This window comes from Microtus pennsylvanicus, chromosome 9, assembly GCF_037038515.1.
Source record: "Microtus pennsylvanicus isolate mMicPen1 chromosome 9, mMicPen1.hap1, whole genome shotgun sequence".
NCBI lineage: Eukaryota > Metazoa > Chordata > Mammalia > Rodentia > Cricetidae > Microtus > Microtus pennsylvanicus.
The window spans coordinates 46,892,446-46,907,682 of NC_134587.1; the positions used below are offsets into that span (position 1 = coordinate 46,892,446).

The 15,237-nt window shown below is 53.7% G+C and overlaps 1 protein-coding gene across 7 annotated transcripts in view; it reads right to left on the reverse strand.

Annotated features, from left to right (window-relative positions):
• Window positions 1–303: 303 nt before the first annotated feature.
• Window positions 304–15,237, reverse strand: part of Dnm1 (dynamin 1) — a 44,523-nt gene continuing 29,589 nt past the window's right edge. For 2 of the 7 annotated variants that reach the window (XM_075985821.1, XM_075985819.1), the window contains exons 12-22: window positions 14,016–14,086; window positions 13,781–13,832; window positions 13,560–13,571; window positions 12,132–12,245; window positions 8,519–8,628; window positions 7,322–7,433; window positions 6,883–6,894; window positions 6,405–6,575; window positions 4,560–4,801; window positions 3,997–4,212; window positions 304–884 (exon numbers count right to left, since the gene is read on the reverse strand). In XM_075985821.1, coding sequence (XP_075841936.1) covers window positions 824–884; window positions 3,997–4,212; window positions 4,560–4,801; window positions 6,405–6,575; window positions 6,883–6,894; window positions 7,322–7,433; window positions 8,519–8,628; window positions 12,132–12,245; window positions 13,560–13,571; window positions 13,781–13,832; window positions 14,016–14,086 — 1,173 coding nt within the window. In that variant the 3' untranslated portion in view covers window positions 304–823. Of the gene's footprint in view, window positions 1,470–2,282; window positions 2,320–3,906; window positions 3,909–3,996; window positions 4,213–4,559; window positions 4,802–6,404; window positions 6,576–6,882; window positions 6,895–7,321; window positions 7,434–8,518; window positions 8,629–12,131; window positions 12,246–13,559; window positions 13,572–13,780; window positions 13,833–14,015; window positions 14,087–15,237 lie in introns of all 7 variants that reach the window. The other 5 variants (XM_075985817.1, XM_075985818.1, XM_075985822.1 and 2 more) reach the window with 4 other exon arrangements.

Below are 15,237 nucleotides of genomic sequence, written 5' to 3' on the forward strand. Positions count from 1 at the left end.
GGTGCTGACTTACAGGCCAGACCTTTTCCATTCTGTCCCCCATTTCCCCTAGCCTGTCCATACATTGGCCCATTTTTGTTCTCCTTCAGGCTGCAGGCCTCCTCAGTTCAGTCTCCTGGCTGAGTTCATGGTCTTGCCCCCTAATGGTGGAAGCAGTTCATAGGATGAGGCCCTACTAAACTCACCTTATAGCACCCTAGCAGGGGCTCTTCCTCATCCTGCATTTAGTGCCCAGTGTTTACACCTTCCCCTCCCCTCAGCTCCACAGAGAATATGAACTATGAACCAGCAGAGGACACACAATTCCCCGTCATCCAGAAATGGATTTTATTCTCAGCCAAGACAGCAAGACTGGTGGCTATGAGAACCATACAGGTGCTGGTGCAGCATCCCAATGCTGCAGGGTGGGGATGGCTGAGGGGATGGCCATCCACAGGCCAAGAGGACAGAGAAGCTCACTGGAGGTGGCACATTGGGGGAGGGTCAGAGTGACAGTGTTCCCTTGTAGTTGGACCACAAGACTCCACAAGGACAGCATGATGGTTGATTCTGATACTATAGGCGAGGCTGTGTCAGCCATATATATGTATATATATATATATAGGTATATTTATAGATATTTATAGAATGTCGCAGGAGCAATACCACAGAGGGCACAAGTTTTCACCAGCATCACATCTGGATGTGTAGCTCACCACTACAACAGACTAAGTCACAGATGAAGGGAACACGCTTTAGGACTGGGGGAGCCACTGTCAAGTCACAGAACAGCTGTCCAGGCAGGCTTGGTAAGGGAGGTCTCCGAGGAGTAGAAGGGATCTGGTTAGAGGTCGAAGGGGGGCCTGGGGCTCTCAGGACGGGATGGACTTGCCTGACCCGATCGGCTGGCAGTTGGAGAGAAAGCAAAGAGAGAACCGGAGAGAGAAAAGGAAGGAGAGCTGGTAAGGCAAGAGTAGCCACCCCCAGCAGAGGCAGAGGGGATGAGGCAGGTGTGGATGTGGGCAAAGTTCCCAGAAAAGAGGCAGACAGTTGATGAATGAAAAAGGCAAGATGGGAGGTGCCGGGCCATAACTTGCAGGTAGTCTGGGTGGAGGCTGGTGGCCCTCTCTTGCCACGCACACGGCCTCTCACACACCACCCAGGCAATGTGTCCATAGGGTCTCCCTCTTCTCTGGTCACTCTTTCTCCCATCCCATTGGCCCTGGGCCACCCCAAGCCTCAGGGAGTCCCATGTAACAGCCATGAGGCCAGAAGTGCTTGAACCAGGAGAGCGAAGCTAAAGGGGATGACTGGAGGGAGCCCTGGAGGCCCCTCAGGTGGTCAGAAAGCCCAAGAGTCCTCTGAGGGGACCCTGGGGAGGCTGGGAGGCAAGCAGCCGATGCCTGTGGCCAAAGACTTATAAGTCTAAGAGGGGAGCCTCCGCTGGTCTGGGGGCTGCAGGTCGCGTAGGTGAGGCTGGGCCCTTCCTGCTGGGGAAAAGCAGAAGGGTGAGCGTCAATGGCTGGGGAAGAGCTGGGACAGGTCACAGCGATCCTGTGGCCGGCCAGGCAGAACTCAAGCTGACTTGCCAAGTCAGTAGACACTGCAGTGCCATTAGCTAAAAGGTACAGGCAGTGTAGGAGCTAATGGGCTGGCTCTGTGTCTGGGGCTGAGAACATGGCCATTAATTGCAGATGTGCAGTATTAAGGAGGAAGAGAAAAGGGGGCTACTTGTCCTTGCCTTGCCTGTGAGCTCTTAATGGGCTGACAGAATGGCAAAGGCTTTTAAGTGTTCTGAAATCATTAGCCAACCAGAGCCCTGACTCAGCTATGGCTACTGTCTAGTGTCAGGTCATCCTGTTTGTTCTGTGGTGGATTTAGATGCCCATGCTCCAGGGTGGGAGCTAGATGCTCTACCTTGGCAGCACACTTTAGGTATGAAGGCCTCTAGCCTCGTCAGAGGCCAGCCACAAACATCCTCTCCAAGCTCTCAGTCCCTACACTGTCAACAATGAGTCTGGTGTCTGGTGTCTCTGACAGCCCACATCTACCAGCTTGGGCATGGAACCTGCCCCCAGAGCCTTCGGTTTAGGCAAAAGGGCCTTGAGTAGTGGCGCTGAGTCCCGAGGCTCACTGGGAAGAGAGAGAGCCAGCTGGCAGAGGACAGGAAGAGGGAGTCTAGAGCTGCAGAAGGAGGAGGGGCCTGGCTCAGAGGTTCCGAGGTTGTCCTCAGCATGGAGCTGGTGCAGCGAGGAGAGAGGGGGCAGACACACTTCATGCAGCAGGCTGAGAGCATAACCTACCGTAGCTGACACTCCTCAGGGGTCACTGATAGTGATTCTGAAAGACAGCACGAAATCAACAGGGCAGTTCACAAACACACAGGTGAGCCAGGCGTGGGGTTAGGGCACACACACACGCACACGCCTGGGCGTGCACACACATGCTGTGAGGCCTCAAGGCCCTGCATGCACACACTAACACACATGCCCACAAACACGCATACATTTCACCTCCCACTGCCCAGCACCATTGCCAGCCAATACATGCAGCACAGATCTGGGACATGCAGCCACTCGGCACACTGAAGCACACGCATGAGCTGTCACAACACAGAAGCTCGCCTGCACACAGAAGGCCTTTGCACCAGCTCCCTGCACACTCAGGCCTGGTGTGCTGATAGGGTTACCACACTGCTCCATAAGGGACTGGGGCTTGTATTCTAGGACCCAGCTTCATTTCTTCGCCCAATAACCTTCCATGGTTCTCTAGAGCATTGAGTCTCCACAAATCTGTCTCCAGCCTGTGACCCACCCTACAGCCAGCCAGCCACATTTCCCATCAGTATAGTGGTCCACTGTCTCTATCTGGACATTGCCCTGGAAAAGTGGAGCATACTTACTCAGGAGAAGGGAAATGGAAGCCCTGGGAGGGAAGGTGACTTGCTAAAGGGAATAAACCAGCATCTCTGGACTCCCAACCCCAGGACATGCTTGCTGCCTGCCTTTACCCTCCTGTTTCATCATAGCCCCATAGAGCCCCTGCCTCAACTGGTGCATGGGGATTGGACACCCAGCTCTGCCGTTCAGCCATCTAGATTCGCAAACAGATGCTACTGGTCTATCATATAATGTGTTCTTTCTCAGAGACTATGGTCAGTGGAAACTGGGCAGGGTGAGTCAGCTATTAGAGTGAACTTACTGGAAAGAAAGCTGGTCATGGATCAAGAAGGCAAAGCCAAGGGCTGAAGTGTATTCCTCTTCCTAGAGATCTCTGGTGGTAGGATAGTCTTCAGTCTCTGTCCCTGCCCCACACCCACCCTCTGGTTCCAGACTACCAGATTGTCCATGATCCCCACCAGACCCCTTCCCCAGCTGCTTCCTATCCTTCTCCATGCCTGGGTGCCACTCTCAGACTCACACCCGTGTGCACGCCCATACACACATCATACACCCTGCTGGTCACACAATCACAGTCTGGACTGATCCTGTGTGCCAGAGGCTGGACACCACCCTGGGAAAGCTTAAAAGAGTCAGGGCTGGAAAGTGGGGCAGGCATCAAGGCAGTTCTGAATGTAATTGTAGAAATCTTCGATCTCAAAGAGAGGATCTGGGGTCAGAGCCCTAGTCGTGAGGTAGGCTCACCAGGAGTTGAGCGAGTGAGTGGAGAATGGAATGGAGGAGGATGGAGGGCAACGGTTCAGAAATGCAAAGTGTGGGAAGAATGGAGAGAAAAATGAAAAAAGAAGGAAGCGCCATGCAAGTGCTGAAAAGGAGGGGGCAGGTGGTATAAGCACCAGTGCCTCCTCCCCAGAAACGACCACCTCCGGGACTCAGCGCCCTCTGCGGGGCAGGACCGTCAGCCCGGAGGTCGCTTGACCTCGCAACCACCGGCCCCAGTGCCTGGGATGGAGAGGGTCGCTTCCACTGCTAGGCCAAGGATCTGGAATCCGACTCCACTTCCCTCCCAGTCACGCCCGCCTAGCGGCCTTTCCCGCCGCTTTCAGCCCTTACTCACCTGGGAACCCCAGGCGGGGCGCGGTTGGGGCGCGAGGGCACCTGGGGAGGGGGGCCGAAGGGATCAGGGGAAGCCCCCGGCCTGGAGGGCACGGGGGGCGCCCCCCCCAGGGCGGATCCAGCAGGCGGAGGCCCAGGAGCAGGGCCCCGCGACCCGGGCCGGGCTGGGGGAACGGCGGGGGCTCGGCGCTGCGGCGTGGGGCTGGACGTGGGCGATCTACGAGCAACAAGGGCCGAAGAAGCGAGGAGCAGAGATGAGTGGCTCCGCCCCCACCAGAGACCCCGCCCCTAGCCCAGGCTGTCCCCGCCCATGCAGCAAGCCCCGCCCACCACGGCCGCGGATTGCGTCGGAGCCTAAGCCCCGTCCCCCAGCGGCGCCGCCCGCCCCGCAGCCAGAGCTCATGGCAAGCCCCGCCCCGCGACAAGCCCCGCCCTCTTCTAAGCTCCGCCCCTCGCTCCAGGTGGGAGCCCCCGAGACCCGGGCGCGCCACTGCCCGGTCCCGGCCCTCCTCCCGCGGGCCCCGGGCTGGGGGGCTTTGGGGCCGTGGGGGCCGGCCCTGGTACCTGCGTCCGGCCGGTACGCTCTGCACCTGCAGCCAGGAGTCGTCCACGGGCGGGGGCATGGGCGTGCTGACGGTGGTCGTGTTGATGTCGCCGATAATGCTGAGCGCCTCCTTCAGTGCGTGGTACATGCGCAGCATCTCGTCACGCCGCTGAGCCTGCTCGGCCGATTCTTCCATGAGTGTGTTCTGGTCCCCGCAAGAATACAGGTTGGCCAGCAGCTCGGAGAAGATAAACTCCTTGGTCTGTGAGGGGGCAGAGAGGGAAGGAGGCTGGAACCCTGTCGCTGGCCAGACCCACTGGGACTGGATGTAGAACTGGGAGCTGGGGTTGGCATTTCAGATGCCAACTTCTGCTTGGTGCCTAAACCCGCAGGTCTCTTCAAAACCTCATCTAATGTTTTTTCCTTAGACGAGAATATATGGTCAGAGAGGAAAGCCTTAGGTCTGGGATGTGGGAGGAGATCCAGAGTCTAATGTCCTACTTACTAGGACGACTGCCTACTAAGGCTTTCTCAGTACCAAAAAAAAAGGAAGACAGTGTAAAATGTCCTGAGTTCCTAAGAAAGAAAGTAATAAATATATAATTATAATGTGTCCTTGGATTGAGACAAAGTTGTCAGTGTGTAGTGGACGGTTAATTTCCACTTAAAATCCCCAGGCATTGCGGAGTGGTGGAACGCCTTTAATCCAGCACTCTGGAGGCAGAGGCAGTTGGAGCTCGATGCCAGCCTGATCTACAGATTGAGTTCCAGGACAGCCAGGCTACACAGAGAAACCCTGTCTCAAAAAGCCAAAAACAAAACAAAACAATCCCCAGTCTGAGGCAATCCTTGTCCAAAAATCTACCAAACACCGCCATGTGCCCGGCTTTGTGCTGCTCCACACTTCCTGAGCATTCCGTCCTGACCTCTGTCTATCGTTACTGTCCGCAGTTACACATCAGGAAACAGACTCAGAGCTGGTAGTTCACCTGCTCAAAATCACACAGGGAATTCGTGACACAGCCAGCAGCATTCCAACCCGCTTCTGCTTTCCTGAGGCTCTGCTTTCTCACTGAGCCACGGGCTGTGGAGGTCCTGTAAGTGTGTTTCAAAGCGACACCTAAGGTCTCAAAAAGCAAAGACTCCTGTCTCCTCTTGAAGAGCATGCATGTTTGGGTCAACCCAGGGATGCATATCCATTTTGCAGCTGCAAGTTCCCTGAAATTCAAATTAATATGATGTATTTTCACGGGATATGTAACATCTGGAGTGGGTTTACAAAAAACTCAATGGGAAAATAGTATGTAACATATCTTGTTAAATATTTTCTAGATTGGAGCCAGGTTTAGTGGGACGTGCCTGTCACCTCAGCAATCAGGAAGTAGAGAGAGCCAGGCAGAGATCATCCACAAGTTTGAGGTCAGCCTGAGCTCCACAGCAAGACCCAATCTCAAAAGTCAAAACAAGAATATTTTTGACATCTTGAGCTTAAAATAAATACTATTAAAACTAAGGGTTTTAGAAGCAGGCATAGTGTTAACACCTTTAATCCCAGTACTTGGGAGGCAAAGACAGGCAAACCTCTGAGTTCAAGGCCAGCCAGACCTACAAAGTAAATTCCTGCTTTGAAAATGAATAAATAAAAATTAAGGTTTGGGGGTTATGGGCTTATGACCGAGTTCAATCCTTAAGACCCACACATGTTGAAAGGAGAAACCAGCTCCCTCAAGTTATCCCATGACCAACACACAAAAAAGATGGCAAGTATTCCCCTGCCCTGTGCATATGTAAATAACGTAATAAAAAATCCAAATGGCTGCGTGGTCCTCCGGAACCCCCTGCATCACCCCCAACTATAGACATACATTGTTGATCATGAGGTGCATGATGGTCTTGGGCATAAGGTCCCGCACAGTCTTGTTAACGATGGCCATGTACGAATCCACCAGGTTCCGAATGGTCTCCACCTGCCGCTCCAGCTGAGGGTCCATGGAGTGCATGAAGCTATCAGAGCCGTTCTCCTCGGTCTCACTGGCCTGCATTGGGAACACAGGGATCGGTGTGTCAGGGCCTGTGCAGTCAGACTCCAGGTGTCCCTAAACCTCGGCCCCTGCAAGGGTGCCTGCCACACAGAGGCACTGAGGACAGCTGGGGCTCTGGGCTCCCCACTGAGCCTCTCAGGACCCCAGACTCGGTTTTGACTTGACTCTAATGCTAGTGGCTAGTCTTTGTCCCCCTTTCTCAATCTATACTTTGGAAAAGAACATCTCAAGTTCCCTCTCTTGGCCAGAGTTGGTGTCAGGCTCCAGGAACCTGGCAGGAAGCAGGAAAGGGCAAACTTACTTTCTCCTTGTCCTGGAGGCCACATCAGAGGCACAGAAGCCACATCATCATTGCCATCAGCATTGCCACCAGCATTGCCACCAGGGAGCACATTCGAAGAAGAAAGAGAGGGAAAGGGAGGGATTATGTGAGCCTCGTGGAGTGTATTCAAATCCTGGTCCGCACAGACCCTGCCGCAGTGACGGGTGTGTGTGTGATGGGAACTTGAAGCCACCAGCGTATGAAAGTTCAAAGATGCCCTCTGGCAGGGAGGGGAAAACACAAAACAAAACGCCACTGGAGGAAAACAACGGGGAAACTGGGGAGCTTTGTTTGAAACCCATGCAGGTAGCTTGTTCTTTGTCAGCCAAATACGGACTAGGAACCTCTCAAAGCCTGGTGCCCTGGAACCCCCAGGGACAAGCAGCTGGCCCCTCCCCCTTGCTCCACCACCGCTCACCCCAACACGCTCAGGGTACACGCCAGCTCTCAGGAAGGAAGCCTTCCAGCTGTCCACCTCCTCCTGCGTCTCACAGGCCAGCTCCAGCTGCCGGTAATCCTTGTAGACATTCCTGCAGGATGGGGTAGGCAGGCGGGAAGATGAGGAAAAGCCCCACCCTGCTCAGGGGATAGGGACCCGTGTAGGATTTAGGGTCCTCATGCCTAGTATCTATCCCTAACTTTCTTGTGAACCCTAGGCAAGGTCCCTCCTCTCTCCAACCTCAGTGTTCTCATTTGGAGGTAGGTTGGTAATGATTCCTGTCTGCTGTGGCCACTGGGACATGTCAGGAGGAAAAGTCACCCAATGTGTAGGAAACAGAAGCCAGGCATGGTGGCAAACTCTAAAGCCTGTATTTGAGGGGTTGGGGACTTAGCTCAGTGGTCGAGCACTTGCCGAGCAAGCATAAGGCCCAGGGTTTGGCCCTCAGCTATGTAGGGGGGGAGGGACGGCACAAAGCCTGGACTTAAGAGGCTGAGGCAGGAGAATATTCTGTGTGAGGCCAGCCTGGACTACTTAAATGACCGCAGTCAGCCAGTAAGCCCCGGCTTGGGTCTCAGGCCTCTTCAGCACACTCCTTGGCTTTCTGGAGACTTCCAAATAGCAGCCGTTTGTGAGTCTTTTTGATTTTGTTGTTGTTTGTTTTTGTTTTTCAAGACAAGGTTTAACTGTGTAGCTTTGGAGCCTGTCCTCGTACTCACTCTGTAGACCAGGCTGGCCTCGAACTCACAGAGATCCGCCTGCCTCTGCCTCCCGAGTGCTGGGATTAAAGGCGTGCGCCACCACCACCCGGGTGGGATTCTGAGTAGGAAATAGCCTATATCAGAGCCAGCCTGGAACTGGAGATGTGAGGTCTAATCCCAAACCGTCCCAGAGGAGACTGGGCCTTTAGACTTTTTGTTTCTAGTGCCTGGCAGAGTGTTCTGTGCCAAGTCAACACTATGTGGTTGGCTGTGAAAAGAGGGACGGAACGAGGAAGGAGAGGGGAGAGGGGAAGGGGCAGAAGATGTCTAGACATGGACCTATCACTGAGTAGAAACTTAGTAGTTGTCTGATGGCAGGTCCCTGCATTTGTGTACCCATTTTCTACACAGCAGGCATGGTTTGGGGCTTGTGGGGTCTGGGGTCTCAGAAGCTCAGCCAGGGGCAAGCAAGCACCTCTGCTCTGTATTGAAGAGGGCAAAAATATGCTTGCTTGACATGAAGCCTTTCTCCACATCACGAAGCTTCAGATTGTCCACAGATAGCATGTACTTCTTCTCTTTCTCCTGTTGGGAGGAACGAGGGGTCAGTCTGGCGCTGCTATGCCTCCAACCCTCAGAGTTTTCCATGTTGGTGAGCACCTCAGGGCTGTGAACACCCAAAGTAGCCCAGGGCTCTAACCCTTCCCACTGCACGTGGTGCTATGCAGTAAATCCTAGCCATGGAGCCCTGACCATCTGGGTACAGTGCATGCACTCGTGTGCATGTACACACACACGCACACATCACACACACACATCACACCATGACTTTCAAGCCAATCCTAATAGCCCTGTATATATGCCATAGCTTAAGGGGCTGGCGAAGGCAGTGAGACTGAGGGTGTCTCCTTCATCTTACCCTAAGCGAGTCCTGGAGACGGGCCAGGTTGGGCCTCAGGCAGAGATGGCTCACATGAGGCTCCAGCCTCCAGCCTGACTGCCTCTGACTTCATTTCCTGACTACAGAGATGGGGGGGGGATATACTAGCCCCGGAAGCTTCAAAGGGCCGGTTCAGTCCGCTCCCTGCTCTGCTCCAGCCATCCATGTGTTACCAATCAGACACACAGCGCAAGCCTGGAAATTGTATGTCTGTGAGCACGTGTGTGCTTGTGCGGTTGTCGCAAAGCCAAGCAAGCAAGTCCATCACCATTGTGTGTGCTTATGTTTCTAGGATATAGGTCATCTATGCATGGGACCATGTGGAAACATGTTTGTCACTGTTAGATGTGTGTGGCGATTGTGAATAGAACGTAAGAATAGTCTTACATGGTCTGTGCAGTGGGCTAGACTGTTGGTGTGTTGTTTGTGGAAGAAGTTATGGAAGTCTGTGGACAGATGTGTTTGTGTCTGTAGGCTGTGCGTCCCAGAGGAAGGGTTTGAGGACCCTGGGAGGAGGCATCCCAGATGGGGCACCAGGAAGGAGGAGAAGTTTCTGCTCCCTGTATCCCAGTGGCCCACCTACCTAATACCACCATGGGGCCTATGCAGGAGGGATGGTCTACTAGAACTCCATAAGCTCTGCCTAGGATCTCAGGTGGGGGGCTGGGTTTAGGAGGACCTTGCTTTCCCACCCTGGCGTCATCTCCACCCCTCTGCCCCACACACCCGCCTGGTCTATGCAGCCACATAAAGCCCTCTTTATGCCAGGCGGGTGGCCAGGAGCCCCAGAGGGCGGCTGGGGGAGGAGAGGAGGAAGTTGCACACGCGGCCAGGGAACATCTGGAACCCATCTAGGGAGGCCCGCCACAGCCGCCTTGTGCTCAGGGTTGGACATTAGGTAGGAGTGGCCTCCTCCCCCAGCCCTCCCTTCCTGCCGGCCCCCTCCCCAGGCCCCTCCTTCCAGCCCAGCTCCCGCTCGCCCCTGCCACGTCAAAGGAGGCAGAAGGGGAGTCAGGAGCAGAGAGGGACCACGGCTGGCTGACTGGGGCTGGGGGACATGGGAGCTGGGGCTGGGGACATCGTATCTCCAGGGGATGGGACCAAAGCTCCCACCGGATGGACAGATGCTGCCGCCTGGATGGACCAGAGGATACCTCCACTCCGTCTACCCAGTGTTTAGACTACCTGTTCAGGACTCCCAAATTGTACAGTAGTCTGCACATTGGTTAGGCTGGGCTGGGTTAGACCCTCGGCACCGTCGCTGGAGAGCCACACCAACCCCGCTGTCTTCCAGAACCAGAGCCTGTACTTGGGGAAGGGAGCTGGGGGGCACAGGGTGGACTGGAGGGAGGTGCAGAGCTACGGGACCGATGGGAGGTTGTGGTGATGGGGGAGGGCAGTGGAGGAAGACAGAGAAGTTGGGGGGGTCCGTCGGGGCTGGTGATGTGGGTGATTGCCTGTCTGTGAAGAGGCTTCCCCAGCCCAAAGACTAAAGGGTGTGCGACTGGGCAGAGGGGACCAGACGCCTGCCCAAGCCTGAACTCCAGCTATTCTAATGCAAAAAACGCACTCCCATCCCGACAAAGCACTCACTTCAGCGCTCACACTACCAGAACTGAGAGGTATAATCTGTGCACCCCAGCTTTAAAGTGCACACCCATGCCCAGGCACGCACACAAACACAAATTCACACTCAAGTGCATGCACTCACACTCAGACACTCAGCCTCACAATGGAAAGTTCCCTTCCCCCATCCTCACCTCCCAAACACATACACATATTCTCAAATATCTCTCATTCAGTCTCCCTCTTCCAGCCCACCCCCAACCCCACCCTGACACACAAGCACAGACAATGAAGTCACATGCAAGCACACAAATTCACACCTAGGTGTTTATACCCCCAACACCAACACGCTCACAACACCCCCTACTACACACACACACACACACACACACACACACACACACACGTGCAGGTCCCACTTCTCCACATACACTACTCAGCCAGTTTCCACTTTCACACACAACTAAATTCAAATCTATGCGCAAAACTAAAACAAAACAAAAAAGCCCACCCTGGGTATACATAGCCCCTCCAGTTTGGCTCACCCGGTGAAGCCAGATTATAGGGCCACCATCCCCTTAACTCTGTCTAAGGGGATCTTAGATATGGGAACATGAGACCCATGGGGGCTGTCTAGGGGGACTGTTAGGATGACAGGGTAGGAAGCCACCTCCCAGTCCCACACCACCTCATACTCCATCCCTTCCAGGGGCCCCTGGGCTCGAGGAGAGGCCAGGGTTGGGGTAATGAGGTCCAGATGGCTTGGCGCCCCCGCCAGTAACGACAGAGGACCCCGCCCAAGGTGGAGAGGTGGGGCCCTGTCCCAAGGCAGGCTTGGAGGATAACAGTGATCAAGGAGGGAGCACAGTGTCCCAAATCACAGTCCCCCACTCTAAAATGCTACTGCCCCATTGAGAACACCATCTTAGAGCAGCCCACTCAGGAGGAAGAAGGTCCCTTCCCCCACTCCTTGGCCAGCTGGAGTTCATTACCACAACACCCCCTGTCTGCCCCCCCCATTCTCGCTGGTCACCTCTGGAATCCAGATGTGAAAGCCAAAGAGACTCATTCTTAAAGGAGACCAGTAACAGGAGGGGAGTGGTGGGGGCCCCTGGGGGCCCTAGGAGGTAGGGAGCTATTCTGGGGGGGCAGTTCTGCAGGCTGTCATCGCTACTGGTCCCTTGGCCTGGATGTATCGAGAGCGGCTTGCCTCGGTTGGCAGGGGCTGAGGGTACTTGAATGCAGGGGTTAACTGAGTGTCTGGCAGCTGGACATGTATGTGTCATGGTCCTGTAGGGGCCACAGAGGAGGCGGCACACCCTAGAGTGAGAAAACAGGAAGGCCTGGGCTGCTGTGTCAGGGAGCAGCACCCAGCACCCCTGCCTACCCACTCCAGGGTGCTTCCAGGCTTGCCACCTTCTCCTTCCAGCCTGGATGAAAGGGCACCTCTCTGGCTGTATAGCCCACCCTGCCCCCTATACGAGTCTTTTCAGACTTCTGGGGTGTGGTTTAGCCACTGTCAGCCTATGGGATGTTCCAAGCCTGACCCTTGGCCCTTGACAACCAGGGGCCCTGGACTCACCTCGTCATCCTTGTACCAGGACAGGTTCTCAGCAGTCAGCACGAACCAGTACTCTTTGGAGCCTCCTTTCATAATGCCAATGTTGTTGATGGTCAGCCACCCCTTCCGGATGACCTGGAGCAGGAGGGGGCAGGAGGTTGGTGGGCAGGGGCTAGGCTTCCCCATGGAGGATGGGGTGAGTGAAGAGGCATTCAAAAGCCCCCTCCCTTTTTCCCTGAGGCCTGACTGGTCAGAGGAGGGGGCCAGACCTGCCCTGGTTTGAACCACAAGCCGACAGAATAGAAGACAGGAAAGCAAAGGCCAGCTGGGGATAGAGAGCCTTCTAACAAATAGCCGGAGATGTGTGGGCCACTTTGGTAGAGGGTAGAGAGTGGGTTCCCCATAGCTAGGAGTGTGCAAGCAGAGTTTGTCGGCTGTTTGGATAAGGCAATTCCAAGTGTCTTTTTTGTTTGCTTGTTTGTTTTTGGTTTTTCGAGACAGGGTTTCTCTGTAGCTTTGGAGTCTATCCTGGAACTAGCTCTTGTAGACCAGGCTGGCCTCAAACTCACAGAGATTCACCTGCCTCTGCCTCGTGAGTGCTGGGATTAAAGGCATGCGCCACCACCGCTTGGCTCCAGGTATCCTTTGAGGGTCTACTCTGACATATATTCCTAATCTTGGGAACTTTGTGCTCGTTGCAGTTGCTTCTCTTCCCTTTGCCTGGCCTATACCTACTGAGCCTTCCTGAGATACAGTTCCTTCACACCTCATTGTCTGAGCTCCTACTACACGCTGGGCCCCAGGACCTGAGGTTGGGTATAGCCAAGACTCAACCAAGCCTGACCGGGAAACATGTTTAACCAGCATAGCCTTTGGAAACCATGGAAACTGCTGAGGATTCCAGGGCTCATGCGTATAACTGGGGTCAAGCAAGTGCCATTCTTGCAGACATTTTTGTTTGTTTGTTTGTTTTGTGGGTTTTTTTTTTTTTTTAGGTTTGGAGTCTGTCCTGGAACTTGCTCTGTAGATCAGGCTGGCCTCGAACTCACAGAGAACCACCAGCCTCTGCCTCCCAAGTGCTGGGATTAAGGTGTGCACCACCACTGCCCGGCTTCTGCAGACATTTGAAGCGTGGAGCAGGAAGCCAGGTGAGGAGGGACTGGGCCCATGAGTTTTCATCATCTTGTAACGTCCATTGGAGGTCATCGTCGGCTTCTTAGAAACGTGCCTGTCTTGTATCCACTCATCCCAACATTCATCTCGTGGACTTTTAAAGAGCACCTCCCTAGCTCTGGGCCCACTCTGCAGGTGTGGAATTCCTGTGTGTGTGCTGTATGTGTAAGGTGCTCAAGCCGCAGGGTGCCCTCTGCCCACGTGCAGGTCCCCATCACCAATGAGACTCCACCTCCCATCACTGCAGAAGCCAAGACCCCCAGTCCTGGTACTCACCAGAATCTCATCCTGCAAAGAGGTAACCATAGCAACCAGGAGAAGCATTGGGGAGAGAGGAGAGAGGATTACTGAGGCAGAGTGGGTAGCTTGTGGTTGGCAGATGACAGACAGGATCTCTGGCCCCCGTGGGACCCTTCCCCTTGGGAGGGGGTTTCCTCAGAGCTCCGAGTCCATCCGGCACCCTCCGTCCCTCAGACTGGGGCACTGGGGTCACTCACCTGGTTCCCTGAAGTCTTCTTCTTGCTCATCTGGTTGCTCCTCTGCTGAGCACTAGTGAGGGAGAGGAGAGGAGTCTCAGAACTCTCAATAGGCTCAGCCCCACTGCTCATGGGGCTCAGGACTTGGAGGGCAAGAATTTACTGCACATACACACACACACACACGCGCGCACATATATGTACATATGTGCACGCACACACACAAGGGGTCACTCCACAGCCCCGGGGCACTCACTTGGCAAAGCCTATGAAGTCCTCATGGTTGGTGTTCATGTAAGCCAGCTCGATGTCGATGAGAAGCATGACCTTCAGGGGTCCACAAGTCGGCGAGCAAATAGAAAAGATGCCACAAAGTTTAAGAATGTTTAACAAGCTAGGAGAGAGATACTTTCAGCACATTTAGAAGGTTAGTGTCTATAAGCAAAAAGTCCCCACTGTCAATAACTGAAAGACAAAAGAAACAGAGGTCAAATGATCAAAGAATATGAATGGCTATTTCATAGAGGACATACTAACAGCCAATAAGAATACGGAAAAACTGAAATTATTATATATAATTAATATGCGCTATAAAATCTTTTTAAAATCTGCAAAAAAGTCAGCTGGTGGTGATGGTGTAAGCCTTTAATCCCAGCACTTGGGTGGCAGAAGCAGGTGGATTTCTGTGAGTTTGAGGCCAGCCTGGTCTACATGAACTAGTTCCAGGATAACCAGGGCTACACAGAGAAACCCTGTCTCAAAAAAAATTTTTTTTGCAAAACTTGCTCACCCTTGTTTTTAATGAACTCTTAGTTAACACAATAAGATCCCTCTTAACCCTAACAAATAAAAGGTATTAGTAAAGGGTCAGGATAGGCATGTGCTTAGGGAGATGGAGCTGTAATTTCTCCTTTTTTACTTTGTAAAGATTTATTGATTATTATTTATATTGTATGTGTGGAAGTTTTGCCTGCATTTTTGTATGTGCACAATGTGTATGCAGTGCCCACAGAGGCCAGAAGAGGGCATCAGATTCCCTGAGCTGAGGTGGTTTTGAGCCGCCATGTGGATGCTGGGAAACGAACCCCACTCCTCTCTAGGAGTAGCCAGTGCACTTCACCTCTGAGCCACCTCTCCAGTCCCAGAACTGCAATTCTTATTTTTTGTACTGCTAAGGTGAGGATGAAACACTGTTCCCAACATATGTGAGGCAAGAGAAACTACCTTGTGGTGGACAGTTTGGTAATGCTTGACGTTAAAATGAACACAGACCTTTCTAGCACTGTATCTCAGATAAACTCACCAAATAATCAAAGATGTAGCTGCCAGGATATCTAAAGAACGGAAAGTTTTCCCCCTTTTGTTTATTCTTTCTTCTCCTCCTTTTCTTCTCCTCCTCCCCCTTCTCCTCATGTCCTCCTCCCCTTCTCTTCTTCCCCCTCCTCCTCCCCTTCTCCTCATGTCCTCCTCCTCTTCTC